This window comes from Hibiscus syriacus, unplaced genomic scaffold (genome assembly GCF_006381635.1).
Source record: "Hibiscus syriacus cultivar Baekdansim isolate YM2019G1 unplaced genomic scaffold, ASM638163v2 tig00117000_pilon, whole genome shotgun sequence".
NCBI lineage: Eukaryota > Viridiplantae > Streptophyta > Magnoliopsida > Malvales > Malvaceae > Hibiscus > Hibiscus syriacus.
The window spans coordinates 1,077,638-1,096,816 of record NW_024063516.1 but is presented as its reverse complement, the minus strand read 5'-3'; the positions used below and the strand labels follow the sequence as shown (position 1 = coordinate 1,096,816).

Genomic DNA, 19,179 nt, shown 5'->3' with positions numbered 1-19,179 from the left:
AGAGCTGACATCATGAATTTTTGTATGACAAAGAAATGTATGAAAAGAATCCTAGGATGTCGTTTGGTTCGCTAGAATGTTTACGAATGAATTAGAATCTGTGAAGGAATTAGAATCTGTCAGGAATTAAAAATCAATTTCATATTCTGTTTGGTTGGCAGGAAATTGAATTGAAATTCAATTTCATATTCTGTTTGGTTCGTAAACATGTCAGATGAATTTAATTTCAGTAATGTAAAATGACAGGATTGCACTTCTTATTTTTTTATTTAATTTTAGTTTGTTTTATAAATTACATGTAGCAATATATTATAAAATTTTTAAAAATATTAAATTTTAATTTTATTGATTGATTATTCATTTCAATAAATTATAAAAATCATGCTAATAAACATCATAAGTTAAAATCATCCAAATTATGGATGGTCATGGGTTAGGTTTTTGATCTACCTGACCCGAACCGACCCGAGGACAAGGGAACCTCCATCCAAGACCCTACCCAAATATATGAATTAGAAACCCGACCCGAAATAATAAAAAAAGTATTTTTATTCAATAAAAACAGTGACTTAATTGAAAAAAATTAAATATAGAGGGGTATTATTGTAATTATTCCTAAATATATAAGGTAAAATTATATATTTTTTGGGTTGGGTATTTTTCACCCTGAACCCAACCCGACCCGAATATCACACTTAAAAAAAACCGATCCGACCCGACCAAAATAAAGTTTCACCGACCCGAATATATAAATTAGAAACCCGACCCGACCTAACCCGAAATAATAATAAAATTATTTTTATTCAATAAAAACATTGATTTAATTGAAAAAAAATATATATAGAGGGGTATTATTGTAATTATTCCTAAATATATAAGGTAAAATTATAAAAAATTTCGGGTCGGTCGGGTATTTTTCACCCTAAACCCAAACCCGATCCAAATATTACACTTAAAAAACCAACCCGACCCGAATATATGAATTAGAAACCCGACCCGAAATAAAAAAAACATTTTTATTCAATATATGAATAAATTACCGAAAAATTAATGAGGGTAGTATGGTCAAATTTCAAGTCCCTCCAACGAGGGAATTGAATTACATCATAGAATGTATGAAATTCACTTTCCCTCATTTGATGAAAAATTGAAGTTATGAGGGATTCAAATTCCCTTTGAAAACTTGAACTAAATATGAGAAAGTGATGGAATTGAATTTCAATTTTTCCTAATTTCAAGAAATTCCTGCGAATCAAACGCCACCTAGATGTAATAAAAAAAATAACTTGAGAACTTTGTCTTGTATCCTTGATGCTTATCCACTTAAGATTAGAGATCCAAAGCGTAATCTCATTTACGGATGGGGTGCATGTACCACTGATGTGATGACACGCCTGGAATTAAGTCATTCAGACGTGTGCCCTGATAATTAATTGAACAATATTTAAAAAAAATTAATTGAATAATAGTTTTAAAAAAATTAATTAAATAATAATTAAAATTATTTAAAATATATATTACTTTATAATTTAATAAAAAATAATAACTAGTTGAATAGTGAGATTTTATCTATTTTGAAGCCTTTTAGGAGTAGGGTTAAATCTCGATTGGTTGAGTTGATTGTTTTAATAGTAATTTAATAATTATAAGATAATATTGTTTTAAAATAATTTTTTATCATTTGATATTAAAAAGTTGATATTTTTATATTAAATTTGCAAGAATGCAATTTAAATATTATATTTTTTATAATTATTTAAATTTTAAAAAAATATTTGTCTTAAAATTTTATTTATTTTAAGGTAAAATCTATACTTGATTCGATACACGTAGACACACAAAACTTTATATATTTCAATAAAAACCCACCCAAATCCAAAATTTCAAAAAAGAAAACCAAACTTTTTCAATAATGTGTCTATCTAAGCATGGTGTCACGAGATTTGACTTCTATTAATTGATACACTTAGATGATTTCAAAGATGAAAGGGTGCATAAATCAGTCTTTACTACGTCCTTGTGAGGTTCTGGCTCACCAAGTGACACACTAACCTGCTAGAGTCAGATCAACGATGCGGAAGCTAAACATCAATGGAACTAACCCAAACCATTAAGGTTGAACAACTCTCGGAAGTGCAAACACTATCGAAACTCTCTAAGTCACAAGACTTCACCACTTTGGTACTTTTGAAAGAACTTTGAAGAAGTAACACTATCAAGACTATCTTGATCCTCACGATCGACAACACTAGCCACATAAGTTTAAGCACAAAGAGAAATAAGCTAAGTGGCTTAACAAGCAAAGCCAACAAGCTACAAAACTAGAAACAAAGGTAATAAGATAGGATTCATTAATAAATGAGTTTTATTACTCCGAAGAATGGAAAGAACTGAAATGATTACAAATGAAAGAAGAAACTCTCTATTTATAAATGATCCCTTAAGATCCAACGGTTGAGATTAAAATACATCAACGACTTACATTGAATCATGCCTTCTCAATAGTATCTAAGGAATTTAAATTTAATACAATATATCTCATTAAATAAGTATTTATTTCTCTAAATTAATATATAATTCTATTACTTATGAAACCTTTCGAGGCCAGGTGCCAAGCTTAGCCACAAGACTGCCATCTTGGCCGATTGTCATAGACCCGTATACAAGAAAATCTTGTAACTCGAACTTATGACGTAAACGTGGTGGGTGAACTCTTTCGCCGTCGTGTCACTCAACACAACACTAGCAATGAGTTTTGATTCGTATAAAAGAATGTATTCTATTGATTGATACATGGGAATGGAAAATTGGAAACCCAACAGCCCAACCACCAAGCCATCGCCCATGGCGGTAAAACCTGACATCAAATGAAATGAAATGTTTTGGGCCCTAAATTTAGACTTATCTTCCTATTCTCTTGTTCTTGAGTTATTGCCGTGCTTGCTTTAAAACAACAAACCAAGTACAAAGCAACGATCCCAATGTGATCTGACTGGATAGCCCATCATCGGACAAAGACAGAAGGGCAGGAAAAAATCTGGTCGGCTCTTTTACGTATCACGTCACAAGAACATCCAAAGCTGCCGCGCACCTTTTGCCACGAATCACCATCCAACGAAGTATCACTAAATTTTAGCCATAAATTCAATTCCTTCCCTAGATCTCTTTTAATTTCTATTAAAAAACAATACTTTATTCTCAAAAGATCAACTTGCCAGATTAAGATTCCTCCCTCCCCCAGATTTATCTCAATGTTAAAGATTTGAAATCATTTTCCTTGATCCAAAGCATCTCCTTTATGGTCCCGTGATCATTCTGCTAATTAAATCGAAAACCAGAAGCCAAAAAGAATACCCTCCATGAAATTTCCCAGGTAAACATATTAGCATAGTAGCCTATCTCATGCTTTGTATTTGTCTGTTATGTAGCCTTCCTTGGGCTTATTTAAGGTTATATTCGGAGATATTTTATGCGTATTGGTGTCGCAGTTGGATAAGAATGTGGCGTAGGATTGATAACGAGCTTAAAGCTGCTGCTGGGTCTGGATTTTGTCGAGCTGCGAGATTCCAGCGGTCTCCTGTCTGCTCTCTGATAGCGACCATTCTTCTGCTTTAGTTTTAATCCCTAAGTTTATCACCTATAAGGAACTATTTTAGGAGGGATTTTAGTCTTGATTTGCATTATAATGTGTTTTTTTAGAATGATTAATTAGAAGGTAAGATTGTTATTTTCATTCTTTAATCTAAACTTGCTTCTTTTTTTAATCAGATAAAGAAGGCGGATCGTGATATCCCCCTCTCTATCTCAGTCCTACAAATAAGGCTGATTTTCTGGTGGAAGTTCCAAGTAAGTGGAAAATATTAGTTTTTTCTTTTCGGAAAAAAAATGATGGAAAAGAAAGAGAAAAAGTTCCTCACGGTGGCTCCCTTCGAGCGTGCTCGGATAAAGGATTTGAAATTCCGGGAAGCTGGCAGAGGATGTGTAGCATTCGATGCTTTCGCACACAATGATGTTACTGTGGTGTTTAGGGAGAATGTTGGAAGTCAACACTATCATTACAAGAGAGATAACCGTCCTCATTATACTGTGATCATTGGTAGCCATAGGAACAGTAGATTGAAGATTGAGGTTGATGGGAAAACTGTGGTTGATGTTGTAGGGATTGGTCTATGTTTTTCTTCAGCATTTCAGAGTTATTGGATCAGCATCTATGATGGATTAATTAGTATAGGAAAAGGAAGATACCCTTTGCAGAATCTTGTGTTCAAGTGGCTAGATACAAGTCCCAACTGTAGTGTTCAGTATGTTGGACTAAGTAGCTGGGATAAACATGTAGGGTATAGAAATGCCAACGTATTGCCCTTGACACAAAATCATATGTTTCTGTGAAAGCAAGTTAATGGCGAATACAATGGCAACGAAGATGAGGAGTTTGAAGATCAACAGACGGGCTATGACAAGTGGGGACTTCAAAATTTTATCGAGAGTTGGGAATATCTGATATGGTGTTCATTGTTGGTGAGGAGGGAAGGCCTGTCCCTGCTCATAAGGTTATATGCAAGCATCAGGGAACTTTTGTCTGAGCTCATCGCATGGAGAAGTTGTTCAGCTACAGCAGGTAGCATATCCAACTCTCCATGCGCTTCTTCAATATGTCTATACAGGCCAAACACAGGTATTTACTATTGTTTCCCTTGCAGCCTACAGGCTCTATGTTTTTGTCATTTTCTATCATTTCAGAAATCCCGTTTCTCCTCTTAGTTTTTGTCATGTCTTGCTTCTATTTGACAAAGATTTCAGGGACACAACTTGGTTCGTTGTGGGCTTTGAGCTCACAGTTCGAAGTGCTGCCACTGGTGAAGCAATGTGAGGAAGCAATGGAGCGGTTCAAGGCGAGGGAAACTTTGGAATCTGGTGAGACTGTAGAGTTATCATATGCAAGTTCTCATACCATTCTGGAGGAAATTTCTGCTGTGGGCTCCCAATAAACATTCAGAGACTCCAGCAATTTCTTTCGATGGGAGAGTACAGTGATATTAGCATTTGCATTGAGAATCAAGGTCTCATTGCTCGGGCTCATAAAGTCATTCTTGGCTTATATAGTGTCCCATTTGCAAAGGTGAGGATATCATGCCTTCTATGGATAATGCTGCAAGGTCTTATGCAGATATGATATCTTGCCAATGATATTTAAGTCTATTAAACGAAATACATTATACTTTCAAAACGGAATAGTAGCATATACCATGGAACTTTTCTGAAGTTGTGTTGGGATATGTTTCTTATAGGTTGCCGCGATATAATATTTAAGGTTGGAAATTTTGGGATAAAGACTTGTTTTTGTCTTGCTTTCTCCAGTTTGTCATGTCTCCTATTCAATCTTGCTATTTCTTGTGGTTCTCAGTTCGGTCGTGTCAACAGTATTTGACTAATAACATTAATTGCCTGCAGATGTTCACTAATGGAATGTGTGAGAGCAACTCAGCAGAGATTTGTTTGAGGGATGTGACTCCAGTAGCATTGAAGGCTATGCTTGAATTCATGTACTGCGGGGAACTCAAGATTGAGGATAATGAGGACTTCGGTACCTTGTCACTCCATCTCCTCCTATTATCTGACAAATTTGGAATCTCTCTTCTTCATCAAGAATGCTGCAAAATGCTTTTGGAATGCCTCTCAGAGGTAGTTTACTAATCTAGAGCTTATGAAATAATTTGATTTGGTCATTTTGTCAAATATATATATATATATATATATATATATATATATATGTCTTGTTGCCCATGTCTTATCATGTTTTTCTGTATGAATAGAATTAAAAGAGCAGAGAAGTGAGTTGCGGTTTCGGAGTTCTGAAAACAAAAGAAGAGACCCATTTTATAACAATGAATTATAAAAATATTGATACCTTTCACGTACATATACATGCAGGGATGTAGTTCTAGTGGAAGTGGTCACATAACGAGTTTTTCTATTTAGCACAAGTTTAATGGACGAGGAAGCAGACAATAGGGCTTATATAATTTGTTGTGCTGCAGATGTTCACAATAGGGATGTTGCTTGGGAAGCTAACCCTTGAACTTTGTTGAAGGACTCTGTCTGTCCAATACTCCAAGCGGTTTTGTCAATCCCATCGTGTAAACTTATCAAGGAAACTTGTGAAAGGAAGTTTTCCATGCACTTTGACTACTGCAAGCATTGATTTCATCTCTTTAGACGAGACAACATTTAGGAATATTTGTCAGGTGGGGAGTCACATGCAAAAACTCGAATGGTATCTTAGCTTTCTTAGGACGAGGCCAATATGCTCTGTGCATAGAATCTAATTTCGAACGTGAAGGGTGAGAAGCAGTGTAGTAATGGCTTTATGTTGCTACATTTTAAGATTACAATCAATACTCAGTTATATAGATAACTGTGTGGTAATGGCGTTTGCTTATTACATTGCTATAATACGGACTTTCTAAATTATTTGGGTTGGTTTATGCAAGTTATAATCCAGATATAGAGTCACATAAGAAGTATACCACACGATAGGTTTCCTTTTTATTATTATAAATTTGGATTTCTTGCAGAATCCATATCTAACGGTAACATCTGAAGAAAGAGTTCTCAATGCAATTTTGATGTGGTACAAGAAATCAGAGAGATTGTGTGGGTCGGAAGTGGTGAATGAGCTTATTACAAATTCAACTTTGGAAAGTGTGTTCAAGGATAGGCTCCAACTGGTTAATGACTTGCTTCCATTAGTGCGGTTTCCTTTAATGTCATACTCCCTGCTTAAGAAGGTAATAAAACCCCGGATCTATCTAACCTTATCTATGAAGGAGTGCTAAGATCTGACTATGACTCAATTATCGACTGCTACTATTTTCAATGACGTTGCAGTTGGAAGATACCAGTCTAAGCAGGCAGATTCCTGCTTTTGGTCATCTTGTAAGTTTATTGTTCCTCTTTGAAGATGCATTTTGGACATGTTTTTTATACTATATTTTGTTTCCTCCCTTGCTAATGTCTTAAACGAACTAGGTTAGGGAAGCCATTGATTATATAGAATGCAGAACAGCAACGCATGGAAATGACCAGAAGTAAGTTTTTTGCTTATGCATCTTGATATCTCGCTCATACTTGTACAGGCTTCCATTCTTAATAAAAATGTCATATTTTCTAAGTTGATTTCCAAAGGGCCGAATTCTTGAGCTTGACTAACGTGAATTTCTATCTTGTGAAGTGCAAAGTTTCAACATAGACGTTCCAGTTATAAGGAGCTCCAGTATATATATGTGATGGGGATAGCAATGGAGTTCTCTACTTCTCTGGGACATCATACGGGGAACATCCATGGGTTAACCCTGTTCTGTCCAAGGTGAAATACTCGTTCAATCCTGTCTGATTTTTCATTCATACTACAGTTACTGTTCCTTATCTTCTTCTGTAACTTCTTGCTTCAGAGAATTGCTATTACACCTAGTAGCCCTGTTTCAAGACACAATGACCCCAAGGTTTTGGTATCAAGAACTTACCAGGTATGATGAATCAAACCTTCTCAAAGGTCTCCACAACAAGTTCAAAGCACAATACATGTATTATTTTGCTTAACCAAATGATGTCCTGCTTCAGGGAACATGTTTTGCTGGGCATCGTATGGAAGACGGAAATATCTGTGCATGGTGGATGGTTGACATTGGCCAAGATCATCAGGTTCCTGCTTTGTTCTCTTATCTGTCGTATTGTAAGAGCATTCATTTAGTTGTATTAAGTTTTGAGTACTCAAATTCCAGGTGTTTTTTGATCTCTTCCGGTCATAGAATGCACCAGGATTTATTTGATTGTCGGCGGCCCTACTTGGAGTATAAATATCAAATGTGATTAATGCAGCTTATGTGCAACTACTACACATTGAGACAGAACGGGTCCTGGGCCTACATAAGGAATTGGAAATTTCAGGTAATGAATATATATGAGGCAGCATCTGTTCACATCGTGTAAAACTTCTTAGTTTTATACCTTTTTAAGATCCAGCTTGGATGAGTAAAAATAGATGGCTAACATCAACTATCCTTCAACTTTCCAGGGTTCCATGGATGGAAGGACTTGGACAGATTTGAGAGTGGATGAGAATGACCAAACTATGTGCAAGCCTGGTCAGTTTGCATCATGGACTGTAACTGGACCAAATGCTCTGCTTCCGTTTAGATTCTTCAGGGTTCTACTCACTGGTCCAACCATGGATGCCTCGAACCTCTGGAACTTGTGCATTTGCTTCTTGGAGTTGTACGGTTACTTTCACTGACTTGAATTAATTATGTGCATCTATTCTAGCGTTTTCAATATCGGTTTCTCTTCAGGATTTTCTTCTTTGTTTAGCCTATCGCGTTGCACAGTTTTGCCAATAAAATTTATGTAGTTGAGGACTGAAATTTACCTTGGTAAGTTTCATGCCAATCGGAACAGTCACTTGACTCTGCCCTCTATTCTGGGCCTTGTATCTGTTTCTGGTAAGAGGCACACACGCTAAATTACTTGGAAAATGCTACTCTTGGCAATTCCATGTAAAAGTATGTTGTCATGAGCAATTCGCCCTCGTGATACCTTTACATATGGTAATAACTGTGCATTTGAAAACGGATGCAAAAGTACATTTCCGTCAATCCACCAAGACCTAACTGATGTAGCTCTGAAATCAGATGTGCATGATTTATCATATTCTGTAAGGCGTTGGAAATAGCATCATATTGGCATTTCACTGCATTCAGTCAGTACGGCAAATGTGCAACCTTTTGGATTGCATACAGGCAAAATGATATTCATCAAGCCTATCCTTCCTTCTACATCAACATGCAAGGCAGTTATCAGGTGGTCCATACTGAGATAGAGAGGATGTTGATTTAAGTAGTTTACGATTTTTTAGTACACAAACTGAACTTGTGTAGTTTTTAAAAACAATTTAAGTCAACATGAGAGCAACATAGTTTAATATTTATAAGATTCATTATTTTTCAATATTAAAAAATACATAAATTCGTAATGATATGGAGTATTTTGTAAAATAAAAAGCAACATCTCAATAAAAAGAGTATAAAATTACTCTCTTCATATAATACGCAAATAAAAAGAATTAAATTAAATGGACTAAAGTATTTCTTTGTTCGATTCAATGTTACGTTCGTTTACTTGTTTCGGTTGCAATCCGCGTCTTAATTCGAAGGCGTAGTATCAACATCATCGACACGACCCGAATCAGGTTGATGTGAACCGGAAACACCCATCAAGCTTGCCAGGCTAGCGAAAGCTAAAAATGAATGTAAAAACTCCAAACCATTAGTCTCTGCATCTTCCAAATTTCTCCGATCACCGTCACCGCCTCTGGTTTCGACTGTCTCGGCAGGCATCAAAAACAGACAAACCGGGCACGTTCCATGGATTTGCAACCACTTCTCAATACAATCCGAATGAAACACGTGCTTGCATGGCATCTCCCTGGCTTCCTCATCAATTTCAAACTCTTCCAAACAAATACTACAATCGCTACCACACTCCTTCACTTTTGTCATTGGCATTGCTTCTATGGAAGCTTTTGACGCCGGCGCCAGCCCAGGCTTACCGCCAGCGTCTGCTCCACCGAAGCCAAGGTGGAAAACAACGTAAAAGACCGGACGAGGTTGTTGGGTTTCGGTGGGAGCCTCCGCCATGCCAACGTAGGAAAATTAAAGATTTAATTTTTGTTTCCGCAGATGAAAATAAAAGAAGACAAGGTTTTTTTTTTATAGAGGAGAGTTTCTGAAGATTGCAGATTCTAGGATGTTGATGATGTAACAACTTAAAATGAACAGCTTTCTAATTTCTATTTTACTAATCCTAATCGGTAAAAAACTGTTATATTTTATGTATTAGTTGTCTTAAATATGAAATTATTTATATTTGAAGATAGTATAAGAGTAAGATAAAGTAAAAAGCTAAAAAAATATTAAAATTTTCTAAAATAAACTGTTAATAATTTGATAAGTCTTGTTCATCTGTAGGAGTTATCACATATGAAAGGAGAAAATGAAACTTCATAAGCAAATTCAGTTCTTTGCTTGTTTTCATTCGTCCAACAAGAAAATATAAAAGCTGAATGCTATTTGAGTACCTCCTATTCATATGCATCAAACGAAAACACTTAAACCTAATCGAAAGCATAAACATAAAATCCAATAAAAAAATGAAATCCCAGATTTCTTAAACCAATAAAAAAGCCTAATAAAAATCAATTTCCAATTTTCAGACCCTTCGACCAACTCGTCTAGCCGTAGTTTTGCTTGCAGTGCCAATCATAGACACAGACGAATTGTAATTATTGACAGCAATGGGAGGTTTCTTATTATCTTTGGTCTTGCTCATGCTTCGGAGCGAATACCTGGGAGTTTGAATCTCACTCCCCTCCACGGAATAAGCAGCAGACACCGACTTCCTCAAGCTCTCCAGCTTCTTCGACTGTGTTCTCTTTGAAGATTCAATGGTTACTCCAAGTCCAGGATGGTGCCCACTCTTCGACTCTGTCCCCGTTTCGCCTTTCCTTCTCTTCAGCCTCTCGTTTCTCCTCGCCGAGTACTCCTCGTAAAACCTGCCTCTCTCGAACAGAGTAGTCGGGTTTGTGCCGAGACTAGTCTCGCCAAAACCAGCGTTCTCCGTTTCCGCGTTTCCGATTTCACATTTAACCATCCTAGCCAAAGCACGTAACTCGCTAGAAATGGACAGATATTCAGGTCGAATCTCATATTCTTCACTGCTCCAAGCACGAACCGGCTTTTGGGATTTCGTCAAAAAACCTTTGAAAACAAACAGACAAACCAACCTTTATTCCAAAAAATAAATAAAAAATCAAACGAAATTACGAGTTGCAGTGTGAGCTGTAACCGCAAAGACCTGACGGGGTTTGCAGGGAGGTTGAGTTTGAACCGAGGACGCGACGGGGTCGTAGGCGAATAGGCGATTTAGCAAGCGGGGGCTTACGATCATATCTCATCTTCGACATGGTATCTTCTTCTTTTGCCTTTTACAGAGAACCGGTGGAGATTCAAACGGAGTATAAATGGTGACGGTCGTCTTGTTGAAAAGGACTGAGAGCGTAGGGTTGAATTTTCAGATTTGTGTTGTTATTTTGAAACTTTATTGATTCAGTATGTCGGCTATTATATTGTGAGAAAGTGACGTTAGGTTTAAACTTTTGAAATTGCGGAGTTAAGGGAGCGTTTCAAACGGTCATATCTTTTGATCTACGGTTCACAATAAGTTCAGATTTAAATGGTAATGGACAGTTCACTTTCCATGAATAAACAAGCCCATATCTATACCTCTCCCACCAAGATCCATACTAAAATGACCCTAAATAAGAAGCAATCCACTTTGACCGAATGCAACGTGTAGAATAATTTTTTAGGCCAACTTTTGCTACTAATTTATTGGATAAGACAACGTTAGATATCAATATATTATACCTGATTGATTGATTTGATTATTAAACTTCTAAAATTTAAGAAAAATATTAATAATTTAAATAATATGGTTAAATAACGCCATTGAAGAATCTCGATGGCCGTAAACTTGTAGAAGCAGGATAATATTGTAAAAGGAGAACTGGGAGTCACGGTTTTATAACAATAACATAAAATATGTAGGATCCTGCGCAAGAAGTTGAAATGTTTAGCGATGGATCTAAAATAGTTTTGAGGTGGACACACTTTAATAATAATATCATTTTTTGTATGAGTTGACAGAAATAATTAATAAAATAAATAATTAGTTAAAGAAAATTAGAATTTTAAGGTGGACGAGTGCTCATTCTAAACAAAAGGGGGTCTGCCACTAGCAGGGAGAGGAGTTGATCTCAACCGGAATTGGGGTGTAGATTAGGGAAGGGGTGAGCAGGTTTTCATTTACATGTTGAGCCATTTCATTCAGAACATTTCTTCAGTTATATAAGACTGATCCAGACGAAGACCCAAATCATGTGAGAAATTGCCACATCATTTACTCCTCACATTTAGGTTAATGTACACTCTAGGACAGCAGTAACTGATGCTGAATTGCCTCAACACTTAAAGCTATACATAAATGTGAAGTCTTTGGATGTTACCATTGCCTCTTATATTGAACGATAAAAGTTGGATGGCGTTAAAAAGTAGTACAGTTGTACAATAATAATATTAACATTTACTAATAAATAATCATAAAATAGTAAAAGAAATAGAATAATTTATTATATTTGAGTAAATATTAATAGTTTAAATGTAATCTTATTTAGGGTGATACTATAATGAATATTTCACCAAAAATCAAATCTTTCAAACTCTATATATTTGAGATGAGGAAGTGGAACATATTTATGTTACTCTCTTCGATAAATTTTTTTCAGAGAATGAAAAAAAATGAAATGATCGATTGTATATTCTAATTAGGGAAATACATTGTTCCTTTGTAAGGATAGTAAAAAAGTTAAAATTATCAAATGATAATTATTCATTTTAACTACTCCCTGAGTATGAATAGCGCACCCCCTAAATTTACACTATATGCATTACTCACATATGCTGCTGCAGTAAAATTTGAGTTCAAGCCTCTGATGAAAGAAAAAAAGTGCTGGGAGAGCTTGCTCCTTGATTAGGGTTGATCGATGAAATCGAGAAAATTGAAAAATTGACTTAAATTAGAATATCTAATACGGTTCGGTTTGAGTTTTTCAATTTATGATTCGATTTTAAAAAATAAATATGCAATTTGATTCGGATTCAATTTTTTTTATAAGAAAACCGTTTGAATCGAATCAAAATTTAAAAAAACAAAACAAAACAAGTATCCAAAACAAATTCATTTTGAATTAATTATAAGATGAATTTAAATAAATAAAATATTAAAACTAAAATATTTTTATACAAATTTAAATTTATATATTTTCACTCGATTTAAGCTTTAAATTTATCTTTTTTGAAAGTTGAGTTTGAAAAATAAAAAAACAATAAAAAACAATAAAACAAAACCAAACCAAACTAAAAACCGAAGTTTTTACGCCATTCAATTTCGGTATCAGTTTTAATTTTTAAAACCCGTAAAGTACTGTTCACTTTATATTTTATTAAAAAATCAAACCGAGCCAAATATACCCCTACTTCTCGAAATATCGGTTCAACGCAGCTTAAGCCTTAACTCCAGAATTAGTCAGATTTGAAATACACATTACAGGTGTAGAGCAGGCTCTTCCAAGTCCAAGCCTGTGCTTCTATACAATTTGGTTCGATTATTTAGGACCAACGTATATGTTCACGTTAAACTTGCTAATCGGCTTTTAATCAACCCACCCAAGAGAGATCTTACTTCCATGATTGACCTATGTAGATGAATTTGACTGATACAAAAAATATCAAATTGTTCAAAACGCAAGAGGAACCTTGAATTTCATCGAAACCAACCCAAGCCAAAACATACAAGATTTCTTGGGCACCTTACAAATCTGCTAGGGTAAGGCTGGTTCCATTCTGTAAACCATCCTGTTTGATTGGGTTCAATTTTCCCATGTTTCATTTGGTAAAATTAGAAAAAGTTTTTTTATTTATAAATGTTTTTCAGAATATTATTTTTTTTCAAGTCAATAAAAACAGTTAGCAACTCTTTTATAATAATATTTTGTCATTTTCATTAATATTAAATATAAAAAAACTTATTTTCAAATTATAAAACAAGAAAAAATTATAATCTTTTAAAAAAAATCAATTTGATTCTATCTTTAAACTTATATATTATAAATTGTTAGCAATCTAAACATACTTTAGAATTTTTCTAAAAATTTATCTTAAACGCGCCAATTGGAAAATGAATAAATCAAAGTGAAATAATCCAAAATGTCTCCTAAAACATATTTTTAGTTTAAACCAATATGATTAAATGATATGAACCGTTTAAAACAAAATAGATGAGGGTCGAAAGAGATAAACAAACGAACCGACAGCTACTCATGATTTTGAAGTGGGAGGCATGTCGGATTGGTCATTGCCTTGACGTGCCGATGCCCCGAAATCAAGGGGTGGGTAGACACCAGGCGGCCTCTCCCTAGGTTGTATGGATAACAACTGGCTTGAGTCGCCCACCACATCTGCCCATCCATAGTGAGGTTCACTCCTGAAACAAAAATGCAAAAACTTGTCAGATTTCTACTGCAAACTACTGCTATCTTCACAGTAAAATATTACACCTTACTCTTCTCTCTCTCGTATTTACACACACAAACATAAACATTTGCAACCGTTGAACTAAACCAAAAGCTGCATGCTCTTACTCATAACAGGTCTCCTCATCAACGACAATATCCCAATTTTCACCAGTTGTGCTCTTCCCGTATTTGTGAACTTTTCTGTTTATGATACAAAGCACATTAGTCCCCTACCATAGCTGATAATGCATCTGAGTGAAATACATGATCAAATAGAAAAGCCTGGGTCCAAATTCTAATCACCAAAATAATTTAAAACAAGAACACGAGCACTGAAAACATGCAAATTCTAGCTTATAACATCAAAGAGTTTTAGGGTTTGAAGTAATGTTTCGTACCCGTTTCCAAAATGCTCCTCACCCCATTTTCTTGACCAGTCTGTAAGTCCAAGCACAAATAAAATTGAACAAGCAACAAACACAAATATGAAACATCACATTACTTGAACTTTATAGAGGAATATTAGGCAAAACATTCCTTAGGTCGCTTCTACATGCCTAGTCACCAAAAATATAAAAAGAAAACAAGTATCATATAACTACTCAGCCTTTACATCCAGTGTTGATGAATTCTACCAGCCTTGTTACAGCTTACTACAATTAAACAATTCATTTATGTGTAAACTGATTAGAGATCTTCCACAGGTGTTTTACTGAAATACGGTGTGCTCGTGCTAAAGTGCAAACCTTGGAGACATATATAGGATGGGTGATTTTTTCTACGGATAATTAATATGGTTAATATATTATGTACAACCTAAAACCTGAACCCAAACAACTTTGTGAAATTATGCATCACGATTGACATGCAGATAGACTGAAATGACTATACATATGTTCGCCACCTGGAGATACATGCCATGTCTCCCCTTGACGTGAGCCAATTCCCGCAAAGAACTTCTCTTCCCACTTATCTCCCCATTTAGTTCCCAATTCAGTCTCAGCCCATTTATCCGTCCTGCATGTTGTAGAAACATAAATTCTAATATAATAACCATAGCAAAGTGCTTGAAGTAGGATGGTCTGACCAAATATGAGAATATAAAGGGAAGGAAATTTTATAATCTCAATCAGATTAAGTATATAGAAACAGATATTTTAATATAATAATTATAGGAAGGCGCTTGAAGTGGGATGGCCTGACCACACGAAAATGAAAAGAGAAGGAAATTTTATAATCTCCACATTGGTTCAAGTTATATTATGAAGACGATAAAAAAATCTCCAAGAATCTAATGTTTCAATCTTTCCATATAAAACATGGGATGACATAGTTTGTCATATTACCGTATGACGATAGTAAATTGATGTAAAAAAGATCATGAGTGCAAATTACTAATAATAAAATTCTAGTAATGCACTAGTACACTAAATGGTTCTGCGTAACGGCTAAGTGAAACTTACCATTTGAGAACAGAACCACTTCCATCATAATGTTCTCCCCACTTCTCCCACCATGACTGTTCATTCAGTCTACCATACTTATGTGCCCCTTTTTCTGTCCAGCCTTTAGCATCATACTTCTCCCACCTAACAAAATAAGTTTATCACCGTATGAAGCCCTGACAATAGGAATACAAATATGGATGAAACATAATACCATGAATTTCATACCATTTCTCATACCAACCAGCATTTTCACTGCCTGATTTAGCTTGCTTCTGAGCACTCCTCTCTATCCTTGCTAAATTACTGCAGTTTTAAAGGTAGTAAAGATTGCACTGATGACAAATTGCAGGCATGATAAACTGAAAATATCCTATTTGTAACTATATGATAATTTATGGATTTAAAGTAAAGTGTTTCCTGATAAGGCGAATGATGTGGAAATAAAGACCTCCATTCATCTTGATGAAGAACCTCTTGCCATGTTTCCCACCATGAATCTCCTTCAGCATTTCTTCCTGATTTCTCAACACCTACGAGATATAAAAATAAAAATTAGCCATACCCATGCTTAGATGACTTTAGATCATTTAAGCAAGAAACAATGTAAAATTACCACAATTCAGTTCATAGAATAAGCAATGAAAAGGAAACTAAAAGTACCTAGCTCTTTGTATCCACTCCAGTCACTTTTCTCCCACCACTGTCAAGGATATCAATAAATCCAATTAACCACCTGGGATGATACTTAATATGGTTATAAACACAATGTTGAGAAAGATAATCAGAAAATCATTGCCGTTTTCTAGCACTTTTGAGATGACTTTCTCAAAATTTTAAAGTTCATCTTTTCTTCCTCAATTTAACTAACATTGAAAGTCATTGACAGCATTTGGGTGCCTATAACTCTTAAGTCTTAAGCTAAAGACTCCAGAAGATTTCTTGAGTTAACATAGCCTCAAAAAAGAGGATTCACTATCCCAATATTTCGGCATCCACATCCAAATTAAATGAAAATAAAAACTGAAATCGACAGATCAATCTTTGTTGCAAATCACAAAAGAATATTCTAACTGAATTTGAGTATTTCATTTAAATTATAATAATAAAATATAAACTTCACATAATGTCAATGAATATACTGATAATTTTGAAAACAGAAAGAAATGACTCGCATGATAATGATCAGAATACAAGGCTGGCAAATTAGCAAATTTCGCCATTCAACATTCAGAACTTTTAGTACATTAGAAATCATACCAAATTATGTCCTCTTAGAAATCTCTTCCAATTTACAGAAAAAGCAGAAAGAAATTTCTCCCTAGAACGAGTTCTCTTAAAATGTTTGATTTGAAGGGGTTTTTTCTTCTGACATGATTTGACTTTTAAATATGGACGTCTCATAATATTGCCTTATTTTCTACAGCAAAACTACAGTGGTGAACACATCACCTAATTGCTTTAATCCAAAGTCATAAGCCCATGTTCATTCCATATCTGAAAGAACATGGGAATTGCTTCCCAATTGACACTTTAAGATCAACAAAACTCTTAAATAAAAATGTCACATAATAAGATTGATTATACCGTTTCCTTCCATTCAGAGGAACCATCGTGGGATTTACCACCCATCCTTGTCCACCTGCATCGGTATCCATTTTCACCAAGGTCTTCCTCACTTTTCTGATACCAGGTACTGCCATCTTCATTAGTGCCAGACTCATTAACACTCTCATTTAACAAACTAATGCCCCAGTCCTTCTCATTTGCAATACCAGTATCTACAATGAAAAAAACAAACAAACAACCCTGTCCTTTATTAGGCATGGTTATTTTGAGTTATAGTTAGATGTAAATTGTAGTTTCCTTCTTTAACTCTAACTCTAGAGTCCTACTTTGTTGATAATCTTACCTTTAGTCTATCTTAAACTCTTTGACAACACTTGTATAAATACTCCGCTGTACTCTCTAATTGTAAGGTGAAATAAACAAATTTTTCTTGAGAATCTGATTTCTACAATTATCTTTATCTAAATACCATTAGATATTCTAGAGATATAAAACAAGCACAGCTAGATTTTCATAAAAAGTATCTGCATTTCAAACAGCATCGCCTGTTACCTCTTTTTGGCGGAGTATCACGAGACTGAGGACCAGAATTTCTTGGGGTACACCGAGAGTAGAACTTTTCTTGTTTAGAATGAACTCGAGATCTGTAAAGATCATACCATTAAATCAGCATTAACTTTGGTAAATTCGTAGTGATCACAACATTTCAATTTTCAACATTTAACAAAAAAGGCCCTACTAGCAATGGGCTTCTGAGGATGTCACAGTGAACGAACAAACAGATTAACTTCAGAGCCTGAACAGCAAAATCATAATCATATTCTCAGAAGGAAACACCTATCAGCAAGTCACTCATCCTGCTGTTTCCTTAATACTAGCAATATGAGTATAGATATATAGGCGAATTGTAAAAGCACACGATACGCAAACACATTCCAAGCTAGAAGTGATACAAAATAGTTTTAGAAGATCGTGACGTACCGAGCTGAAGCGAACGGCATTGCAGAAGGGGCTTGGACTCGGACCCTGAGAGGGCTCTTCTTGGAGTCGAACCTGCAGTCCTCCAGCTTCTCATTGCTCTTGCAGGAACCGGTAGCTCTCCGTACCGGGACCACGGGGTCGGAGCAGCAGCAACTGATTCGACTCAGCAAAGTGAGCGGATCACTAGGAAAGCACATTCTCTTCTTTTTGATGGGTGCCAATCCATAAGAGATAGAGAGTTTGGAGAGCTTCAAGCCGAGCTGAGTCGAGAATCCTCTGGAACTCGCCACCATAATTAAGAAAATGCCATGGAAGAGACAACAAAAACCCTTGAAGATATATGAAGAGAGGGGTAGAGAGGTTGGGGAGGAGAGGATTTGGAGAATTAGAGGAACGGGCGGGCAATGAGAATTAGGGGAGAATCTTTGGGCAGTAGAGGGGATACAATCATTTGACGGGAAGATGACCTTCTTTATGCAACTCTGGACCTTTGGCTTGTACGACTCGCTTGGCCTAGCGAGTTAGAGACGGAATCAGATCAGATCGGTGGCTCCTCAGCCCTGAAACTGATTGCTTACGTTGTTGGCCTTGGCAACAACAACGAGGGTAGATATATTGTACGGCAGACTAATATAAAATAAAATAAAAACTATTATTAGAAATATTAATATTTTTTAATATTTTCAGTATAATGTTATCTAAAATATTATTATTTTTTATTAAAAATATTAATTTTATTATTTAAAATGAATATTTTTTATATTATTATTTTTGATAATAAATAATATTTTAGATAACGTTCGATATTAATATTTTTAATAAAAAAAATATTATATTATATTAAAAATATTAATAATTTCAATAACAATGCGAATCCATGGGATTTAATCATACGTTTCGTATCCCCCTTACGCCTTTTTAATTCTGCCACCTGTTCTCCTCTCTAGTCATTTTCTTCGTTTGTTTTCTAATTTTTGTGATATTTTAATTATTTTTTTA

General features: G+C 35.1%; 3 protein-coding genes and 1 pseudogene across 7 annotated transcripts; 1 reads left to right on the top strand and 3 right to left on the bottom strand.

Annotated features, from left to right (window-relative positions):
• Positions 1-3,870: 3,870 nt before the first annotated feature.
• Positions 3,871-8,329, top strand: LOC120194777 (annotated as a pseudogene).
• Positions 8,330-9,197: 868 nt separating this feature from the next.
• Positions 9,198-9,692, bottom strand: LOC120194735 (E3 ubiquitin-protein ligase RZF1-like). The gene has a single exon (XM_039196958.1). The coding sequence runs from the start codon at positions 9,690-9,692 to the stop codon at positions 9,198-9,200; it is 495 nt and encodes a 164-aa protein (XP_039052889.1).
• Positions 9,693-10,032: 340 nt separating this feature from the next.
• Positions 10,033-11,127, bottom strand: LOC120194661. 3 transcript variants are annotated; one of them, XM_039196910.1, is made up of 3 exons: positions 10,909-11,127; positions 10,254-10,811; positions 10,033-10,053 (listed from the first exon to the last, which is right to left on the bottom strand). In XM_039196910.1, the coding sequence occupies exons 1-2, from the start codon at positions 11,015-11,017 to the stop codon at positions 10,264-10,266; spliced, it is 657 nt and encodes a 218-aa protein (XP_039052841.1). In that variant the 5' UTR covers positions 11,018-11,127; the 3' UTR covers positions 10,033-10,053; positions 10,254-10,263. The 3 variants fall into 3 exon arrangements, with proteins under 3 accessions (XP_039052841.1, XP_039052844.1, XP_039052842.1); XM_039196913.1 differs by having other exon boundaries at positions 10,254-10,791; XM_039196911.1 differs by lacking the exon at positions 10,033-10,053 and having other exon boundaries at positions 10,108-10,811.
• Positions 11,128-13,880: 2,753 nt separating this feature from the next.
• On the bottom strand, positions 13,881-18,720 carry LOC120194612. 3 transcript variants are annotated; one of them, XM_039196871.1, is made up of 11 exons: positions 18,181-18,720; positions 17,752-17,843; positions 17,218-17,411; positions 16,294-16,333; positions 16,082-16,163; positions 15,859-15,936; positions 15,649-15,774; positions 15,081-15,202; positions 14,584-14,623; positions 14,312-14,386; positions 13,881-14,154 (listed from the first exon to the last, which is right to left on the bottom strand). In XM_039196871.1, the coding sequence occupies exons 1-11, from the start codon at positions 18,471-18,473 to the stop codon at positions 13,989-13,991; spliced, it is 1,308 nt and encodes a 435-aa protein (XP_039052802.1). In that variant the 5' UTR covers positions 18,474-18,720; the 3' UTR covers positions 13,881-13,988. The 3 variants fall into 3 exon arrangements, with proteins under 3 accessions (XP_039052802.1, XP_039052803.1, XP_039052804.1); XM_039196872.1 differs by having other exon boundaries at positions 15,090-15,202; positions 18,181-18,719; XM_039196873.1 differs by lacking the exon at positions 13,881-14,154 and having other exon boundaries at positions 14,324-14,482; positions 18,181-18,717.
• Between the last annotated feature and the right edge of the window lie 459 nt (positions 18,721-19,179).

Bases quoted from the DNA above. Each gene is read 5' to 3' on its own strand.
- LOC120194612 (XM_039196871.1), bottom strand. From the start codon at position 18,473: ATGGTGGCGAGTTCCAGAGGATTCTCGACTCAGCTCGGCTTGAAGCTC. The intron at 14,624-15,080 runs ATATGTATAGTC...TTGGACTTACAG, and splicing joins TGTATCTCCAGGTGGCGAAC to ACTGGTCAAGAAAATGGGGT. The intron at 14,387-14,583 runs GTACGAAACATT...TATCATAAACAG, and splicing joins GAGGAGCATTTTGGAAACGG to AAAAGTTCACAAATACGGGA.
- LOC120194735 (XM_039196958.1), bottom strand. From the start codon at position 9,692: ATGGCGGAGGCTCCCACCGAAACCCAACAACCTCGTCCGGTCTTTTAC.
- LOC120194661 (XM_039196910.1), bottom strand. From the start codon at position 11,017: ATGTCGAAGATGAGATATGATCGTAAGCCCCCGCTTGCTAAATCGCCT. The intron at 10,812-10,908 runs GTCTTTGCGGTT...TTGTTTTCAAAG, and splicing joins CTCCCTGCAAACCCCGTCAG to GTTTTTTGACGAAATCCCAA.